Here is a 20,893-nt window from a genome sequence, read left to right as displayed (position 1 = left end):
CTAGTCCCTAGCCCCAGACCATTCTAGTCCCTGGCCCCAGACCATTCTAGTCCCTAGCCCCAGACCATTCTAGTCCCTAGCCCCAGACCATTCTAGTCCCTAGCCCCAGACCATTCTAGTCCCTAGCCCCAGACCATTCTAGTCCCTGGCCCCAGACCATTCTAGTCCCTAGCCCCAGACCATTCTAGTCCCTGGCCCCAGACCATTCTAGTCCCTGGCCCCAGACCATTCTAGTCCCGGGCCCCAGACCATTCTAGTCCCTAGCCCCAGACCATTCTAGTCCCTAGCCCCAGACCATTCTAGTCCCTGGCCCCAGACCATTCTAGTCCCTGGCCCCAGACCATTCTAGCCAGACCATTCTAGTCCCTAGCCCCAGACCTTCATCTCCAGACCATTCTAGTCCCTGGCCCCAGACCATTCTAGTCCCTAGCCCCAGACCATTCTAGTCCCTAGCCCCAGACCGTCGTCTCCAGACCATTCTAGTCCCTGGCCCCAGACCTTCGTCTCCAGACCATTCTAGTCCCTAGCCCCAGACCTTCATCTCCAGACCATTCTAGTCCCTAGCCCCAGACCTTCGTCTCCAGACCATTCTAGTCCCTAGCCCCAGACCTTCATCTCCAGACCATTCTAGTCCCTAGCCCCAGACCATTCTAGTCCCTAGCCCCAGACCATTCTAGTCCCTAGCCCCAGACCATTCTAGTCCCTGGCCCCAGACCATTCTAGTGCTAGCCCCAGACCATTCTAGTCCCTGGCCCCAGACCATTCTAGTCCCTGGCCCCAGACCATTCTAGTCCCTGGCCCCAGACCATTCTAGTCCCTGGCCCCAGACCATTCTAGTCCCTGGCCCCAGACCATTCTAGTCCCTAGCCCCAGACCATTCTAGTCCCTAGCCCCAGACCATTCTAGTCCCTGGCCCCAGACCATTCTAGTCCCTGGCCCCAGACCATTCTAGTCCCTGGCCCCAGACCATTCTAGTCCCTGGCCCCAGACCATTCTAGTCCCTGGCCCCAGACCATTCTAGTCCCTGGCCCCAGACCATTCTAGTCCCTGGCCCCAGACCATTCTAGTCCCTAGCCCCAGACCATTCTAGTCCCTGGCCCCAGACCATTCTAGTCCCTGGCCCCAGACCATTCTAGTCCCTGGCCCCAGACCATTCTAGTCCCTAGCCCCAGACCATTCTAGTCCCTGGCCCCAGACCATTCTTGTCCCTGGCCCCAGACCATTCTAGTCCCTAGCCCCAGACCATTCTAGTCCCTAGCCCCAGACCATTCTAGTCCCTAGCCCCAGACCATTCTAGTCCCGAGCCCCAGACCATTCTAGCCCCTAGTCCCAGACCATTCTAGTCCCTAGCCCCAGACCTTCATCTCCAGACCATTCTAGTCCCTAGCCCCAGACCATTCTAGTCCCTAGCCCCAGACCATTCTAGTCCCTAGCCCCAGACCATTCTAGTCCCTGGCCCCAGACCATTCTAGTCCCTAGCCCTAGACCATTCTAGTCCCTAGCCCCAGACCATTCTAGTCCCTAGCCCCAGACCATTCTAGTCCCTAGACCCAGACCATTCTAGTCCCTGGCCCCAGACCATTCTAGTCCCTGGCCCCAGACCATTCTAGTCCCTAGCCCCAGACCATTCTAGTCCCTAGCCCCAGACCATTCTAGTCCCGAGCCCCAGACCTTCTCTTCCCTGGCCCCAGACCATTCTAGTCCCTAGCCCCAGACCATTCTAGTCCCTAGCCCCAGACCATTCTAGTCCCGAGCCCCAGACCTTCATCTCCAGACCATTCTAGTCCCTAGCCCCAGACCATTCTAACCCCTAGTCCCAGACCATTCTAGTCCCTAGCCCCAGACCTTCATCTCCAGACCATTCTAGTCCCTAGCCCCAGACCATTCTAGTCCCTAGCCTCAGACCATTCTAGTCCCTAGCCCCAGACCATTCTAGTCCCTAGCCCCAGACCATTCTAGTCCCGAGCCCCAGACCTTCGTCTCCAGACCATTCTAGTCCCTAGCCCCAGACCTTCGTCTCCAGACCATTCTAGTCCCTAGCCCCAGACCTTCATCTCCAGACCATTCTAGTCCCGAGCCCCAGACCATTCTAACCCCTAGTCCCAGACCATTCTAGTCCCTAGCCCCAGACCTTCGTCTCCAGACCATTCTAGTCCCTAGCCCCAGACCATTCTAGTCCCTAGCCCCAGACCTCGTCTCCAGACCATTCTAGTCCCGAGCCCCAGACCATTCTAGTCCCTAGCCCCAGACCGTCGTCTCCAGACCATTCTAGTCCCTAGCCCAGACCTCTCCAGACCATTCTAGTCCCTAGCCCCAGACCTTCATCTCCAGACCATTCTAGTCCCTAGCCCCAGACCTTCATCTCCAGACCATTCTAGTCCCTGGCCCCAGACATTTACATTTTTTACATTTAAGTCATTTAGCAGACGCTCTTATCCAGAGCGACTTACAAATTAGTGCCTTCGTCTCCAGACCATTCTGGTCCCTAGCCCCAGACCTTCATCTCCAGACCATTCTAGTCCCTAGCCCCAGACCATTCTAGTCCCTGGCCCCAGACCTTCGTCTCCAGACCATTCTAGTCCCTAGCCCCAGACCGTCGTCTCCAGACCATTCTAGTCCCTAGCCCCAGACCTTCATCTCCAGACCATTCTAGTCCCTAGCCCCAGACCTTCATCTCCAGACCATTCTAGTCCCTAGCCCCAGACCTTCGTCTCCAGACCATTCTAGTCCCTAGCCCCAGACCTTCATCTCCAGACCATTCTAGTCCCTAGCCCCAGACCATTCTAGTCCCTGGCCCCAGACCATTCTAGTCCCTGGCCCCAGACCATTCTAGTCCCTAGCCCCAGACCATTCTAGTCCCTGGCCCCAGACCATTCTAGTCCCTAGCCCCAGACCATTCTAGTCCCTGGCCCCAGACCATTCTAGTCCCTAGCCCCAGACCATTCTAGTCCCTAGCCCCAGACCATTCTAGTCCCTAGCCCAGACCATTCTAGTCCCTGGCCCGAGACCATTCTAGTCCCTGGCCCCAGACCATTCTAGTCCCTGGCCCCAGACCATTCTAGTCCCTGGCCCCAGACCATTCTAGTCCCTGGCCCCAGACCATTCTAGTCCCTGGCCCCAGACCATTCTAGTCCCTGGTCCCAGACCATTCTAGTCCCTGGCCCCAGACCATTCTAGTCCCTAGCCCCAGACCATTAGTGTCCCTAGCCCCAGACCATTCTAGTCCCTAGCCCCAGAACATTCTAGTCCCTAGCCCCAGACCATTCTAGCCCCTAGTCCCAGACCATTCTAGTCCCTAGCCCCAGACCTTCATCTCCAGACCATTCTAGTCCCTAGCCCCAGACCATTCTAACCCCTAGTCCCAGACCATTCTAGTCCCTAGCCCCAGACCTTCATCTCCAGACCATTCTAGTCCCTGGCCCCAGACCATTCTAGTCCCTAGCCCCAGACCATTCTAGTCCCTAGCCCCAGACCATTCTAGTCCCTGGCCCCAGACCTTCTTCTCCAGACCATTCTAGTCCCTAGGCCCAGACCTTTGTCTCCAGACCATTCTAGTCCCTAGCCCCAGACCATTCTAGTCCCGAGCCCCAGACCATTCTAGCCCCTAGTCCCAGACCATTCTAGTCCCTAGCCCCAGACCTTCATCTCCAGACCATTCTAGTCCCTAGCCCCAGACCATTCTAGTCCCTTGCCCCAGACCATTCTAGTCCCTGGCCCCAGACCATTCTAGTCCCTGGCCCCAGACCATTCTAGTCCCTGGCCCCAGACCATTCTAGTCCCTTGCCCCAGACCATTCTAGTCCCTAGCCCCAGACCATTCTAGTCCCTTGCCCCAGACCATTCTAGTCCCTGGCCCCAGACCATTCTAGTCCCTAGCCCCAGACCATTCTAGTCCCTGGCCCCAGACCATTCTAGTCCCTAGCCCCAGACCATTCTAGTCCCTAGCCCCAGACCATTCTAGTCCCTGGCCCCAGACCATTCTAGTCCCTAGCCCCAGACCATTCTAGTCCCTGGCCCCAGACCATTCTAGTCCCTGGCCCCAGACCATTCTAGTCCCTGGCCCCAGACCATTCTAGTCCCTGGCCCCAGACCATTCTAGTCCCTGGCCCCAGACCATTCTAGTCCCTGGCCCCAGACCATTCTAGTCCCTGGCCCCAGACCATTCTAGTCCCTGGCCCCAGACCATTCTAGTCCCTGCCCCAGACCATTCTAGTCCCTAGCCCCAGACCATTCTAGTCCCTAGCCCCAGACCATTCTAGTCCCTAGCCCCAGACCATTCTAGTCCCTAGCCCCAGACCTTCATCTCCAGACCATTCTAGTCCCTAGCCCCAGACCATTCTAACCCCTAGTCCCAGACCATTCTAGTCCCTAGCCCCAGACCTTCATCTCCAGACCATTCTAGTCCCTGGCCCCAGACCATTCTAGTCCCTAGCCCCAGACCATTCTAGTCCCTAGCCCCAGACCATTCTAGTCCCTGGCCCCAGACCTTCTTCTCCAGACCATTCTAGTCCCTAGGCCCAGACCTTCGTCTCCAGACCATTCTAGTCCCTAGCCCCAGACCATTCTAGTCCCGAGCCCCAGACCATTCTAGCCCCTAGTCCCAGACCATTCTAGTCCCTAGCCCCAGACCTTCATCTCCAGACCATTCTAGTCCCTAGCCCCAGACCATTCTAGTCCCTTGCCCCAGACCATTCTAGTCCCTGGCCCCAGACCATTCTAGTCCCTGGCCCCAGACCATTCTAGTCCCTGGCCCCAGACCATTCTAGTCCCTTGCCCCAGACCATTCTAGTCTGTCCAGACCATTCTAGTCCCTTGCCCCAGACCATTCTAGTCCCTGGCCCCAGACCATTCTAGTCCCTAGCCCCAGACCATTCTAGTCCCTAGCCCCAGACCATTCTAGTCCCTAGCCCCAGACCATTCTAGTCCCTAGCCCCAGACCATTCTAGTCCCTGGCCCCAGACCATTCTAGTCCCTAGCCCCAGACCATTCTAGTCCCTGGCCCCAGACCATTCTAGTCCCTGGCCCCAGACCATTCTAGTCCCTAGCCCCAGACCATTCTAGTCCCGAGCCCCAGACCATTCTAGTCCCTGGCCCCAGACCATTCTAGTCCCTGGCCCCAGACCATTCTAGTCCCTGGCCCCAGACCATTCTAGTCCCTGGCCCCAGACCATTCTAGTCCCTGGTCCCAGACCATTCTAGTCCCTGGCCCCAGACCATTCTAGTCCCTAGCCCCAGACCATTAGTGTCCCTAGCCCCAGACCATTCTAGTCCCTAGCCCCAGAACATTCTAGTCCCTAGCCCCAGACCATTCTAGCCCCTAGTCCCAGACCATTCTAGTCCCTAGCCCCAGACCTTCATCTCCAGACCATTCTAGTCCCTAGCCCCAGACCATTCTAACCCCTAGTCCCAGACCATTCTAGTCCCTAGCCCCAGACCTTCATCTCCAGACCATTCTAGTCCCTAGCCCCAGACCTTCAGTCTCCCAGACCATTCTAGTCCCTAGCCCCAGACCATTCTAGTCCCTGGCCCCAGACCTTCGTCTCCAGACCATTCTAGTCCCTAGCCCCAGACCTTCGTCTCCAGACCATTCTAGTCCCTAGCCCCAGACCTTCATCTCCAGACCATTCTAGTCCCTAGCCCCAGACCATTCTAGTCCCTGGCCCCAGACCATTCGTCCTAGCCCCAGACCATTCTAGTCCCTGGCCCCAGACCATTCTAGTCCCTAGCCCCAGACCATTCTTGTCCCTAGCCCCAGACCATTCTAGTCCCGAGCCCCAGACCATTCTAGCCCGTCCCAGACCATTCTAGTCCCTAGCCCCAGACCATTCTAGTCCCTGGCCCCAGACCATTCTAGTCCCTAGCCCCAGACCATTCTTGTCCTGCCCAGACCATTCTAGTCCCTAGCCCAAGACCATTCTAGTCCCTGGCCCCAGACCATTCTAGGGCTAGCCCCAGACCATTCTAGTCCCTGGCCCCAGACCATTCTAGTCCCTGGCCCCAGACCATTCTAGTCCCTGGCCCAAGACCATTCTAGTCCCTGGCCCCAGACCATTCTAGTCCCTGGCCCCAGACCATTCTAGTCCCTAGCCCCAGACCATTCTAGTCCCTAGCCCCAGACCATTCTAGTCCCTGGCCCCAGACCATTCTAGTCCCTGGCCCCAGACCATTCTAGTCTCTGGCCCCAGACCATTCTAGTCCCTGGCCCCAGACCATTCTAGTCCCTGGCCCCAGACGATTCTAGTCCCTGGCCCCAGACCATTCTAGTCCCTGGCCCCAGACCATTCTAGTCCCTAGCCCCAGACCATTCTAGTCCCTGGCCCCAGACCATTCTAGTCCCTGGCCCCAGACCATTCTAGTCCCTGGCCCCAGACCATTCTAGTCCCTAGCCCCAGACCATTCTGGTCCCTGGCCCCAGACCATTCTGGTCCCTGGCCCCAGACCATTCTAGTCCCTAGCCCCAGACCAGTCTAGTCCCTAGCCCCAGACCATTCTAGTCCCTAGCCCCAGACCATTCTAGTCCCTAGCCCCAGACCATTCTAGTCCCTAGCCCCAGACCATTCTAGTCCCTAGCCCCAGACCTTCATCTCCAGACCATTCTAGTCCCTAGCCCCAGACCTTCATCTCCAGACCATTCTAGTCCCTAGCCCCAGACCATTCTAGTCCTGCCCCAGACCTTCGTCTCCAGACCATTCTAGTCCCTAGCCCCAGACCATTCTAGTCCCTGGCCCCAGACCATTCTAGTCCCTAGCCCAGACCATTCTAGTCCCTAGCCCCAGACCTTCGTCTCCAGACCATTCTAGTCCCTGCCCCAGACATTCGTCGCCAGACCATTCTAGTCCCTGGCCCCAGACCTTCGTCTCCAGACCATTCTAGTCCCGAGCCCCAGACCGTCGTCTCCAGACCATTCTAGTCCCTGGCCCCAGACCATTCTAGTCCCTAGCCCCAGACCATTCTAGTCCCTAGCCCCAGACCATTCTAGTCCCTAGCCCCAGACCATTCTAGTCCCTGAGCCCCAGACCATTCTAGTCCCTGGTCCCAGACCATTCTAGTCCCTGGCCCCAGACCATTCTAGTCCCTAGCCCCAGACCATTCTAGTCCCTAGCCCCAGACCATTCTAGTCCCTGGCCCCAGACCTTCGTCTCCAGACCATTCTAGTCCCGAGCCCCAGACCGTCGTCTCCAGACCATTCTAGTCCCTGGCCCCAGACCTTCGTCTCCAGACCATTCTAGTCCCTAGCCCCAGACCATTCTAGTCCCTGGCCCCAGACCTTCGTCTCCAGACCATTCTAGTCCCTAGCCCCAGACCATTCTAGTCCCGAGCCCCAGACCGTCGTCTCCAGACCATTCTAGTCCCTGGCCCCAGACCTTCATCTCCAGACCATTCAAGTCCCTAGCCCCAGACCTTAATCTCCAGACCATTCTAGTCCCTAGCCCCAGACCTTCATCTCCAGACCATTCTAGTCCCTGGCCCCAGACCATTCTAGTCCCTAGCCCCAGACCATTCTAGTCCCGAGCCCCAGACCGTCGTCTCCAGACCATTCTAGTCCCTGGCCCCAGACCTTCGTCTCCAGACCATTCTAGTCCCTAGCCCCAGACCATTCTAGTCCCGAGCCCCAGACCGTCGTCTCCAGACCATTCTAGTCCCTGGCCCCAGACCTTCATCTCCAGACCATTCTAGTCCCTAGCCCCAGACCTTAATCTCCAGACCATTCTAGTCCCTAGCCCCAGACCTTCATCTCCAGACCATTCTAGTCCCTGGCCCCAGACCATTCTAGTCCCTAGCCCCAGACCATTCTAGTCCCGAGCCCCAGACCGTCGTCTCCAGACCATTCTAGTCCCTGGCCCCAGACCGTCGTCTCCAGACCATTCTAGTCCCTAGCCCCAGACCTTCGTCTCCAGACCATTCTAGTCCCTAGCCCCAGACCTTCGTCTCCAGACCATTCAAGTCCCTAGCCCCAGACCTTCATCTCCAGACCATTCTAGTCCCTAGCCCCAGACCATTCTAGTCCCTGGCCCCAGACCTTCGTCTCCAGACCATTCTAGTCCCTAGCCCCAGACCTTCATCTCCAGACCATTCTAGTCCCTAGCCCCAGACCATTCTAGTCCCTGGCCCCAGACCTTCGTCTCCAGACCATTCTAGTCCCTAGCCCCAGACCATTCTAGTCCCTGGCCCCAGACCTTCATCTCCAGACCATTCTAGTCCCTAGCCCTAGACCATTCTAGTCCCTAGCCCCAGACCGTCGTCTCCAGACACCTCTCATTTCCTCATCAAGCAGCTCAGAGCAGCACTGGGCACACCGGGGTCAGACGTCAACACAGACCAATTAAAAAAACACCACCGAAAAGGTAATGTGATGTTTACCCACGTAGCTTCACGAAGCTCTCTCTTCAATAAAACACGTATCATTAAAGCAGCTCTAATGTATCAGCAGCAACATGGTGATCAATACAACATGTCCGCCATCAGATCGAGGCCTGTCATTAATACTAAATCATGATTAAAGACACACTCAGCTAGTCCACCTAAACCTTCTAGAACATGCTGACCATGTATCCTCCTATACATAGCATGTTAATTTAACCTCCTCGGACCAATGGCAAACACCTGTCCAAGGTCCTCTGGGTGGCAGATGGCCATCACAGAGCATAGCCAAACACCTGTCCAAGGTCCTCTGGGTGGCAGATGGCCAAATGTCCTCTGGGTGGCAGATGGCCATCACAGAGCATAACCAAACACCTGTCCAATGTCCTCTGGGTGGCAGATGGCCATCACAGAGCATAGCCAAACGTCCTCTGGGTGGCAGATGACCATCATAACGATGAGCTATTCATCAGCAGACTGCACTTCTTTAAAACAAGACATTGATCCTTCCATGTTGCTGATCAGTACAATAAAATACGTCCTTCTACATGGAAGGGAAAGCGATTGTTTGTCATCTGTAGCCCCATGTAACCAGCTAAAACATCAATAACTCAATGTATGCACACACTACTATTAAATATACATTCACCTGTATGGTGGAAAAGGCTGCATCTTCATTTACCAAGTGTATCAAGAGATTAACCATTAAAATAAATTATTACCATTATCTTATTATGTAGTTAGATTGTTTTTACCAAAGTATAATTAATGAATACATGTCTGTATCTGAAAAAAGTACAACAACGGTCAAATGTAATGAAGACATTGAACTCAGAAGATATCCAACGACTGAACAGCTGTAGCTTCGCTTAGCTTTCTGTAACGTTGGCTAATCCGCCGTGGTATCGTTTAGCTATCGACTACAGGGATGGTATTGAGTATTTTGATACTGAACCTGCTATCGATAGAGTCAAAATTCGGACAAAACTATAACAGGGTACACAGCCACCAGCCACTGTAGCTGGTATAACAGGGCACACAGACACCAGACAGAGAGCTGGTATAACAGGGCACACAGACACCAGACAGAGAGCTGGTATAACAGGGCACACAGACACCAGACAGAGAGCTGGTATAACAGGGCACACAGACACCAGACAGAGAGCTGGTATAACAGGGCACCCAGACACCAGACAGAGAGCTGGTATAACAGGGCACACAGACAGAGAGCTGGTATAACAGGGCACACAGACACCAGACAGAGAGCTGGTATAACAGGGTACACAGACACCAGACAGAGAGCTGGTATAACAGGGCACCCAGACAGAGAGCTGGTATAACAGGGCACACAGACACCAGACAGAGAGCTGGTATAACAGGGCACACAGACACCAGACAGAGAGCTGGTATAACAGGGCACCCAGACACCAGACAGAGAGCTGGTATAACAGGGCACACAGACACCAGACAGAGAGCTGGTATAACAGGGCACACAGACACCAGACAGAGAGCTGGTATAACAGGGCACCCAGACACCAGACAGAGAGCTGGTATAACAGGGTACACAGACAGAGAGCTGGTATAACAGGGCACCCAGACACCAGACAGAGAGCTGGTATAACAGGGCACACAGACAGAGAGCTGGTATAACAGGGCACACAGACACCAGACAGAGAGCTGGTATAACAGGGCACCCAGACAGAGAGCTGGTATAACAGGGCACCCAGACACCAGACAGAGAGCTGGTATAACAGGGCACACAGACACCAGACAGAGAGCTGGTATAACAGGGCACCCAGACAGAGAGCTGGTATAACAGGGTACACAGACAGAGAGCTGGTATAACAGGGCACCCAGACACCAGACAGAGAGCTGGTATAACAGGGTACACAGACACCAGACAGAGAGCTGGTATAACAGGGTACACAGACAGAGAGCTGGTATAACAGGGCACCCAGACACCAGACAGAGAGCTGGTATAACAGGGCACCCAGACACCAGACAGAGAGCTGGTATAACAGGGTACACAGACAGAGAGCTGGTATAACAGGGCACCCAGACACCAGACAGAGAGCTGGTATAACAGGGCACCCAGACACCAGACAGAGAGCTGGTATAACAGGGCACCCAGACACCAGACAGAGAGCTGGTATAACAGGGCACACAGACACCAGACAGAGAGCTGGTATAACAGGGCACACAGACACCAGACAGAGAGCTGGTATAACAGGGCACACAGACACCAGACAGAGAGCTGGTATAACAGGGCACCCAGACACCAGACAGAGAGCTGGTATAACAGGGCACACAGACACCAGACAGAGAGCTGGTATAACAGGGCACCCAGACACCAGACAGAGAGCTGGTATAACAGGGCACCCAGACACCAGACAGAGAGCTGGTATAACAGGGCACCCAGACACCAGACAGAGAGCTGGTATAACAGGGCACACAGACACCAGACAGAGAGCTGGTATAACAGGGCACCCAGACACCAGACAGAGAGCTGGTATAACAGGGCACACAGACAGAGAGCTGGTATAACAGGGCACCCAGACACCAGACAGAGAGCTGGTATAACAGGGCACACAGACAGAGAGCTGGTATAACAGGGCACACAGACACCAGACAGAGAGCTGGTATAACAGGGCACCCAGACAGAGAGCTGGTATAACAGGGCACCCAGACACCAGACAGAGAGCTGGTATAACAGGGCACACAGACAGAGAGCTGGTATAACAGGGCACACAGACACCAGACAGAGAGCTGGTATAACAGGGCACCCAGACAGAGAGCTGGTATAACAGGGTACACAGACAGAGAGCTGGTATAACAGGGCACCCAGACACCAGACAGAGAGCTGGTATAACAGGGCACCCAGACACCAGACAGAGAGCTGGTATAACAGGGTACACAGACAGAGAGCTGGTATAACAGGGCACCCAGACACCAGACAGAGAGCTGGTATAACAGGGCACCCAGACACCAGACAGAGAGCTGGTATAACAGGGCACCCAGACACCAGACAGAGAGCTGGTATAACAGGGCACCCAGACACCAGACAGAGAGCTGGTATAACAGGGCACCCAGACACCAGACAGAGAGCTGGTATAACAGGGCACACAGACACCAGACAGAGAGCTGGTATAACAGGGCACCCAGACACCAGACAGAGAGCTGGTATAACAGGGCACCCAGACACCAGACAGAGAGCTGGTATAACAGGGCACACAGACAGAGAGCTGGTATAACAGGGCACCCAGACACCAGACAGAGAGCTGGTATAACAGGGCACCCAGACACCAGACAGAGAGCTGGTATAACAGGGTACACAGACAGAGAGCTGGTATAACAGGGCACACAGACACCAGACAGAGAGCTGGTATAACAGGGTACACAGACAGAGAGCTGGTATAACAGGGCACCCAGACACCAGACAGAGAGCTGGGTAATAGCTCATTTATAAAATACCATCGGTAAGACCGACGGCTCTGTCACCTTCGTACTTATGGTCTGAAGGAGAGACATGTTACACATGTGAATATGAATAAATCCATTAATGCTGCTGTGGTGATATGGATCTGCTGTGGTGATATGGATCTGCTGTGGTGTTATGGATCTGCTGTGGTGATATGGATCTGCTGTGGTGATATGGATCTGCTGTGGTGATATGGACCTGCTGTGGTGATATGGATCTGCTGTGGTGTTATGGACCTGCTGTGGTGATATGGACCTGCTGTGGTGATATGGATCTGCTGTGGTGTTATGGACCTGCTGTGGTGATATGGATGTGATATGGATCTGCTGTGGTGTTATGGACCTGCTGTGGTGATATGGATCTGCTGTGGTGATATGGATCTGCTGTGGTGATATGATATGGATCTGCTGTGGTGATATGGATCTGCAGTGGTGATATGGATCTGCTGTGGTGATATGGATCTGCTGTGGTGTTATGGATCTGCTGTGGTGATATGATATGGATCTGCTGTGGTGATATGGATCTGCGGTGGTGTGCTGTGGTGATATGATATGGATCTGCTGTGGTGTTATGGATCTGCTGTGGTGATATGGATCTGCTGTGGTGATATAGATCTGCTGTGGTGTTATGGATCTGCTGTGGTGTTATGGATCTGCTGTGGTGATATGGATCTGCTGTCAGATAGACAGCAGGCCATCACAGTCAGATAGACAGCAGGCCATCAGAGTCAGATAGACAGCAGGCCATCAGAGTCAGATAGACAGCAGGCCATCATGTTAACAGAAATAAGCGGAGGTTTACAGGAGGATGCTGTTAGTGCTGAGTGGATAGATAGGTCTTTTACTGAGCTCTCCCTGACCGAGACGTTGCCGTGGCTACCCGAGGTGACAGTGGGACTCACCATCGGCGGTTTCCATGACGCTGGAGTGGTTATATCCCCTGGGGACCACCTTCACCGACGCCACCGGGGGTCTGTCTCTGTCCGCACGCAGCGAGTGTTCCGATAGGCCGGTCACGTCTGGGGGGGCGGAGTGGTTATCTGTGTGAAGGTCAGAAGTCAAAGGATGCTGCGGCTAGTTAGGGTCAAACACCTTGAGGTGATTTCATTATAAGGCCTATTATGGGATTACGTTCAGTCTTTCAACACCTTTAATTCGCTCCTAAACACTATAATAGACCTGACAGGACAAGCTGAGAACTTAATATTTACAACTTCACAGTCAAATCTATCATTTCTCTCAAGGGTATTATTGAGCGTTGATAGTTGGCATCTAACGTCTTCATGGTGAAAAACGGCAATAACTGAAGCCAGTGTTCTAGACTAGATGGAACAGGATTAACTGAAGCCAGTGTTCTAGACTAGATGGAACAGGATTAACTGAAGCCAGTGTTCTAGACTAGATGGAACAGGATTAACTGAAGCCAGTGTTCTAGACTAGATGGAACAGGATTAACTGAAGCCAGTGTTCTAGACTAGATGGAACAGGATTAACTGAAGCCAGTGTTCTAGACTAGATGGAACAGGATTAACTGAAGCCAGTGTTCTAGACTAGATGGAACAGGATTAACTGAAGCCAGTGTTCTAGACTAGATGGAACAGGATTAACTGAAGCCAGTGTTCTAGACTAGATGGAACAGGATTAACTGAAGCCAGTGTTCTAGACTAGATGGAACAGGATTAACTGAAGCCAGTGTTCTAGACTAGATGGAACAGGATTAACTGAAGCCAGTGTTCTAGACTAGATGGAACAGGATTAACTGAAGCCAGTGTTCTAGACTAGATGGAACAGGATTAACTGAAGCCAGTGTTCTAGACTCTATGGTCATATCTGGCCATTTATTTTAAGGATTACCTCATTGGCAAAGTGGGCAGCTTTAGGCAGGAAATGCAACAACAAACAGCGAGTCATCGTACTTATGCATAAAAAAATAACTAATGAAAGAAAAGCATTGTAAGTTAGAATTTTGTAAAGTTAGTGTGGGAGAGGTGTACAAATGATTCTTATCGATCAATAATGACAAACCTCCTGGCATTGACAACTTAGATGGAAAGCTACTGAGGATGGTAGCTGACTCTATAGCCACTCTTATCTGTCATATCTTTAATCTGAGCCTAGAGGAAAGTCTTTGTCCTCAGACCTGGAGGGAAGCCAAAGTCATTCCGCTAAGAGAGTGGTAAAGCAGCCTTTACTGGTTCTAACAGCAGACCTATCAGATTGCTGCCAACTCTTAGAAAACTGTTGGAAAAAATGTGGTTTGACCAAATACAATGCTATTTCTCTGTAAACAAATTAACAACAGACTTTCAGCATGCTTATAGAGAAGGGCACTCAACATGTACTGCACTGACACAAATGACTGGTGATTGGTTGAAAGAAATTGATAATAAGAAGATTGTGGGAGCTGTACTGTTAGATTTCAGTGCAGCCTTTGATATCATTGAAAATAAATAGTTGTTGAGAAAACATGTGTGTTATGGCTCATCAACCTCTGCCATATAGTGGATTGAGAGATATCTAATGAAAGAGGGTTTTCTTCAATTTTAGCTTCTCTAATGTTAAACATGTAAAGTGTGGTGTACCGCAGGGCAGCTCTCTAGGCCCTCTACTTTTTTCTAATTTTACCAATGACCTGCCACTGGCATTAAACAAAGCATGTGTGTCCATTTATGCTGATGATTCAACCATATACGCATCAGCAACCAAAGCTAATGAAGTCACTGAAACCCTGAAAGAGTTGCAGTCTGTTTTGGAATGGGTAGCCATCTCTAAAACTGAACATCTCTAAAACTAAGAGCATTGCATTTGGTACAAGTCAATCTTTAAGTTCTAGACCTCAGCTGAATCTGTTGAACAAGTTGAGGAGACTAAATTACATGACGTTTCCTTAGATCAGCCTTTCTTAAAGTATGGGTCGCGGACCTGTTAATGGTGGGTTGCGGACCTGTTAATGGTGGGTCGCGGACCTGTTAATGGTGGGTCGCGGACCTGTTAATGGTGGGTCGCGGACCTGTTAATGGTGGGTCGCGACATGTCTGAGTAAATGTGTAATTATTTCAATCATTACTGGAATTGATTTGGCCAAGCGCAACTGCGCTCTCTGCTGTTCAGCAGCAGATGCAGATGCGTTGTCAGCCACTGACTTGTCATTCCCACTCGCCATCACTCACAGCTGTCATCAAATGGACTCATGCTAGCCACAAGTTCTGACTGAGCTCATACAGCGATCAGTTTCTCTCTTGGTTTCATACAAACTTTGAGAATTAACGAGGAGCGCCCACAATGTGTTTTTTGTAGGGAAGTGTTCAACTGTTCTGCCTGCGATAATGGAACCCTGACCTGTCCACCGGACGTGCTACCTGTCCCAGACCTGCTGTTTTCAACTCTCTAGAGACAGCAGGAGCGGTAGAGATACTCTGAATGATCGGCTATGAAAAGCCAACTGACATTTACTCTTGAGGTGCTGACTTGTTGCACCCTCGACAACTACTATGATTATTATTATTTGACCCTGCTGGTCATCTATGAACATTTGAACATCTTGGCCATGTTCTGTTATAATCTCCACCCGGCACAGCCAGAAGAGGACTGGCCACCCCTCATAGCCTGGTTCCTCTCTAGGTTTCTAATCTCCACCCAGCACAGCCAGAAGAGGACTGGCCACCCCTCATAGCCTGGTTCCTCTCTAGGTTTCTTCCTAGGTTCTGGCCTTTCTAGGGAGTTTTTCCTGGCCACCTAGGCTAGGAAACCCTACCTTGCTGTTTGGGGTTTTAGGCTGGGTTTCTGTACAGCACTTTGTGATATCAGCTGATGTAAGAAGGGCTTTATAAATACATTTGATTGATAAAAGTGCTTAGTAATCAGTCTCTCAAAACGAACAAATTAAAATGACACGTCCTGACCACACCATGACGGTAAACCCAGGAACTTCTTTCAGGAAACGAGTAAGTCAGAGTAAGTCAGCTAGCAAGGCATCGTCGTCATTTTATAACAGGTGATGATGATACTGTAAGCAGCAATAATGGAGTACCATCGCTCATAGTAGTCGATGTTTCTTCCAAACAATCCCCTTAGCTAGCTAACTAGCTATTAGCTGTGTAACTAACATTAGCCAAAGCAAGCTAGCTAGCTAACTAGCTATTAGCTGTGTAACTAACATTAGCCAAAGCAAGCTAGCTAGCTAACTAGCGATTAGCTGTGTAACTAACATTAGCCAAAGCAAGCTAGCTAGCTAACTAGCGATTAGCTGTGTAACTAACATTAGCCAAAGCAAGCTAGCTAGCTAACTAGCGATTAGCTGTGTAACTAACATTAGCCAAAGCAAGCTAGCTAGCTAACTAGCTATTAGCTGTGTAACTAACATTAGCCAACGCAAGCTAGCTAGCTAACTAGCGATTAGCTGTGTAACTAACATTAGCCAAAGCAAGCTAGCTAGCTAACTAGCGGTTAGCTGTGTAACTAACATTAGCCAAAGCAAGCTAGCTGATTGTGCAACCCCCAGTAACAGTACTGATAGATAAAAAATAACCAGGCCTACTGTACATATTACTGTAGAAATGATCAGGCCTACTGTACATATTACTGTAGAAATGATCAGGCCTACTGTACATCTCACTGTAGAAATGATCAGGCCTACAGTACATCTTACTGTAGAAATGATCAGGCCTACTGTACATCTTACTGTAGAAATGATCAGGCCTACTGTACATCTTACTGTAGAAATGATCAGGCCTACTGTACATCTTACTGTAGAAATGATCAGGTCTACTGTACATCTTACTGTAGAAATGATCAGGCCTACAGTACATCTCACTGTAGAAATGATCAGGCCTACTGTACATCTTACTGTAGAAATGATCAGGCCTACTGTCCATCTTACTGTAGAAATGATCAGGCCTACTGTACATCTCACTGTAGAAATGATCAGGCCTACTGTACATCTCACTGTAGAAATGATCAGGCCTACTGTACATCTCACTGTAGAAACGATCAGGCCTACTGTACATCTCACTGTAGAAATGATCAGTCCTACTGTACATCTTACTGTAGAAATTACTGTTGAAAACAAGTCTAGGTTGGAACTGTTGCTGTTAAAATACGAGTAATAATTTTTATTATGGAATAAACAGATTGAAGCAAGATGCTTTTGAAGGCAAACACACTCCTACAGTTCTGGGTAGCTCATCTACAGCAGGAAACGGTCTCCTGTCTGACTGAGCAAGCAGTAGATGTTCTGATCCAGTTTGGCATCACATAACCTATGTGAGTCAGGGTTCTCAACTCTGGCGTACTTAAAAAAAAAACAAGTACAGAAACAGACTTCATGCTGAGCATGACCTCAGGGTTGCACTGCCAAAACCTAAACCCAGAATAGACATGTTTGTTGAAAACGTCGACCAGCCACAGAGCTCTCATTAGGACTGTGTGTGTTTTCTGGGTTACATCTGTGTGATGTGATCAATCAGTCTATTTCAGTTCAGAATAAAAACGGATTTATTGTATTTGAACAGCAACCCTTCCAACCTTGACAGATATAAGAGTGTTTTTAATGGGTGAAAATAAACACAAAAAGCTATTTATATGGGTATTTCATCAAATGACATTTTATTGGTCACATACACATGGTTAGCAGATGTTATTGGTCACATGGTTAGCAGATGTTAATGTGAGTGTAGTGAAATGCTTGTGCTTCTAGTTCCTACACTGCAGTAATATCTAACAAGTAATCTAACAATTCCACAACAACTACCTAATACACACAAGTGTAAAGGAATGAATAAGAATATGTACATATAAATATATGAATATATGGTATAGAGTACAGTATATACATATGAGATGAGTAATGTAGGGTATGTAAACATTATATAAAGTGGCATTGTTTAAAGTGGGTAGTGATACATTTATTACATCAATTCTTCCATTATTAAAGTGGGTGGAGTTGAGTCAGTATGTTGGCAGAAGCCACTCAATGTTAGTGATGGCTGTTTAACAGTCTGATGGCCTGGAGATAGAAGCTGTTTTTCAGTCTCTCGGTTCCAGCTTTGATGCACCTGTACTGACCTCGCCTTCTGGATGGTAGCGGGGTGAACAGGCAGTGGCTCAGGTGGTTGTTGTCCTTGATGATCTTTTTGGCCTTCCTGTGACATCGGGTGGTGTAGGTGTCCTGGAGGGCAGGTAGTTTGCCCCCGGTGATGCGTTGTGCAGACCTCACTACCCTCTGGAGAGCCTTACGGTTGTGGGCGGAGCAGTTGCCGTACCAGGCAGTGATACAGCCCGACAGGATGCTCTATGTTGTACATCTGTAAAAGTTTGTGAGTGTTTTTGGTGACAAGCCAAATTTCTTCAGCCTCCTGAGGTTGAAGAGGCGCTGTTGCGCCTTCATCACCACACTGTCTGTGTGGGTGGACCATTTCAGTTTGTCAGTGATGTGTACACCAAGGAACTTGAAGCTTTCCACCTTCTCCACTACTGTCCCGTCGATGTGGATAGGGGGCTGCTCCCTCTGCTGTTTCCTGAAGTCCACGCTCATCTCCTTTGTTTTGTTGACATTGAGTGTGAGGTTATTTTCCTGACACCACACTCTGAGAGCACTCACCTCCCCCCTGTAGGCCGTCTCGTCGTTGTTGGTAATCAAGCCTACCACCTGTAGTGTCGTCTGCAAACTTGATGATTGAGTTGGAGCTGTGCATGGCCGCGCAGTCATTCCATTGGTATTCCTCTTGTCCAGATGGGTTAGGAAAATGTGATGGCGATTGTGTCATCTGTGGACATATTGGGGCGGTAAGCAAATTGGAGTGGCTCTAGGGTGTCAGGTAGGGTGGAGGTGATATGATCCTTGACTAGTCTCTCAAAGCACTTCATGATGATGGAAGTGAGTTCTACAGGGCGGTAGTCATTTAGCTCAGTTACCTTAGCTTTCTTGAGTACAGGAAAAATGGTGGCCATCTTGAAGCATGTGGGGACAGCAGACTGGGATAGGGATTGATTGAATATGTCCGTACACACACCAGCCAGCTGGTCTGCGCATGCTCTGAGGACGCAGCTAGGGATGCCGTCTGGGCCGGCAGCCTTGCGAGGGTTAACACGTTTAAATGTTTTACTCACGTCGGCCACGGAGAAGGAGAGCCTACCTACAGCGGTCAGCTGGCAAATGATTTGGCATAAATAGCAGCATGCCTCAACAGCTTGATAAAATGTGCAAAACACACGTGAAAACTAAATTACAATATTGGTGGGAATATGTCCATGATAAAAACAAGAGAATGGAATATAACTGGATAAATTAGAAGAAATATGAGTTGAGATGCAGTCACCACTCGCGTGTGGATCACTATTTCTGGAACGCTAAGACGAGCGCTAAGACGAGCGCTAAGAAATAAGACGTAGTCTTAACTGTTTGACAATTAGGTTATCAATATATTAGAGGTCGACCGCGGCACCATACAGCCGTTAGAGGTCGACCTCTGCACCATACAGCCGTTAGAGGTCGACCTCTGCACCATACATCCGTTAGAGATCACCATACAGCCGTTAGAGGTCGACCTCTGCACCATACACTCCTTAAATAAGCCTACCTCCATCCTGCGTCGGATTCAGGTCTCATGTCTGGGGTGGAAAATCTGAACGTACCATGCATGGATTCATAATTTCTTTTATTTTACCTTTATTTAACTAGGCAAGTCAGTTAAACAAATTCTTATTTTCAATGACGGCCTTGGAACAGGGGGTTAACTGCCTTGTTCAGGGGCAGAACGACAGATTTGTACCTTGTCAGCTTGGGGTTTCAAACTTGCAACCTTTCGGTTACTAGTCCAACGCTCTAACCACTAGGCTACCTGCTGGTTACTAGTCCAACGCTCTAACCACTAGGCTACCTGCTGGTTACTGGCCCAACGCTCTAACCACTAGGCTACCTGCTGGTTACTGGCCCAACGCTCTAACCACTAGGCTACCTGCTGGTTACTGGCCCAACGCTCTAACCACTAGGCTACCTGCCTCCTCTAACCACTAGGCTACCTGCTGGTTACTGGCCCAACGCTCTAACCACTAGGCTACCTGCCTCCTCTAACCACTAGGCTACCTGCTGGTTACTGGCCCAACGCTCTAACCACTAGGCTACCCTGCCGCCCCATGACATCTCATATTGAATTATTTGCAAACAGCAACAGTTTTGTTGTAAACAAGACACACTGGTTTGGCATTGGAGAAATACGGTAAGATTCAAGTATTTTAATAGAGTAGGTAGGACTATCAATAGAGACATTGGTGATTTTACCCACTGTAATCAGATCGAATTGATTATCCCACTAAAGTCATTTATTAAATGAATTGGGAAGCTAGTAGGCTATTTATGTTCTGGTAAATGAATTGGGAAGCTAGTAGGCTATTTATGTTCTGGTAAATGAATTGGGAAGCTAGTAGGCTATTTATGTTCTGGTAAATTAATTGGGAAGCTAGTAGGCTATTTATGTTCTGGTCCTGCCAACTAGCAACAAGCTCAGGAACACATTGGCTGGAGGTCAAACCTAGCAACCAATCCCTGTTGTCATCATTCAGCTCATCCAGAAGGATGTGGACATAGTGCAATACGTGAACAACTGAAATTATATTGGTCGCTCACCAGTAGCTATGTATCCTAACAACACGGCTGTCAAACTGGACAGATGTGTTTCACTACAGAAGAAACAACGATATGTAGCCTAACAACGTGGCAGAAGACAGGAAGAGGAATGGTGACAGACAGGAAGAGGAAGGGTGAAAACAGACTGGGGAAGACCCTCACAGGGGAAGAGGCCAGTGATTGAGGAGGGGGAGCCAAGAGGGGTCAGGCTCTGAACCAAATAAAAGCCAACATTGTAAACCTCTAGCAGTATACAATCTGATTGAAATACAGATGTGATAACGTCTTCTCTGTCAGTCTGTGTAGTTACAATAAATGAGAATGGCCTGAAACCATCTCTCTCTCTCTCCATCCCTCTTTCTCTTCAGGACCACTGGCACTAATATGTGGTGAAGTTGTTCTCTGCTCAGCTGACAGAGTAGATACAGGAACC

General features: G+C 50.4%; 1 protein-coding gene across 9 annotated transcripts in view; it reads right to left on the bottom strand.

Annotated features, from left to right (window-relative positions):
- Positions 1–20,893, bottom strand: part of dip2a (DIP2 acetate--CoA ligase A) — a 292,605-nt gene that overhangs the window by 130,136 nt on the left and 141,576 nt on the right. For 8 of the 9 annotated variants that reach the window (XM_082967286.1, XM_082967283.1, XM_082967284.1 and 5 more), the window contains one exon: positions 12,740–12,877. The exons of the other annotated variant lie outside the window; for it this stretch is intronic. In XM_082967286.1, coding sequence (XP_082823412.1) covers positions 12,740–12,877 — 138 coding nt within the window. The remainder of the gene's footprint in view (positions 1–12,739; positions 12,878–20,893) is intronic. 9 annotated transcript variants of the gene reach the window in all.

This window comes from Salmo salar, chromosome 21, assembly GCF_965601325.2.
Source record: "Salmo salar chromosome 21, fSalSal1, whole genome shotgun sequence".
Classification (NCBI taxonomy): Eukaryota; Metazoa; Chordata; class Actinopteri; order Salmoniformes; family Salmonidae; genus Salmo; species Salmo salar.
This window is presented reverse-complemented; position numbering and strand designations above follow the sequence as displayed.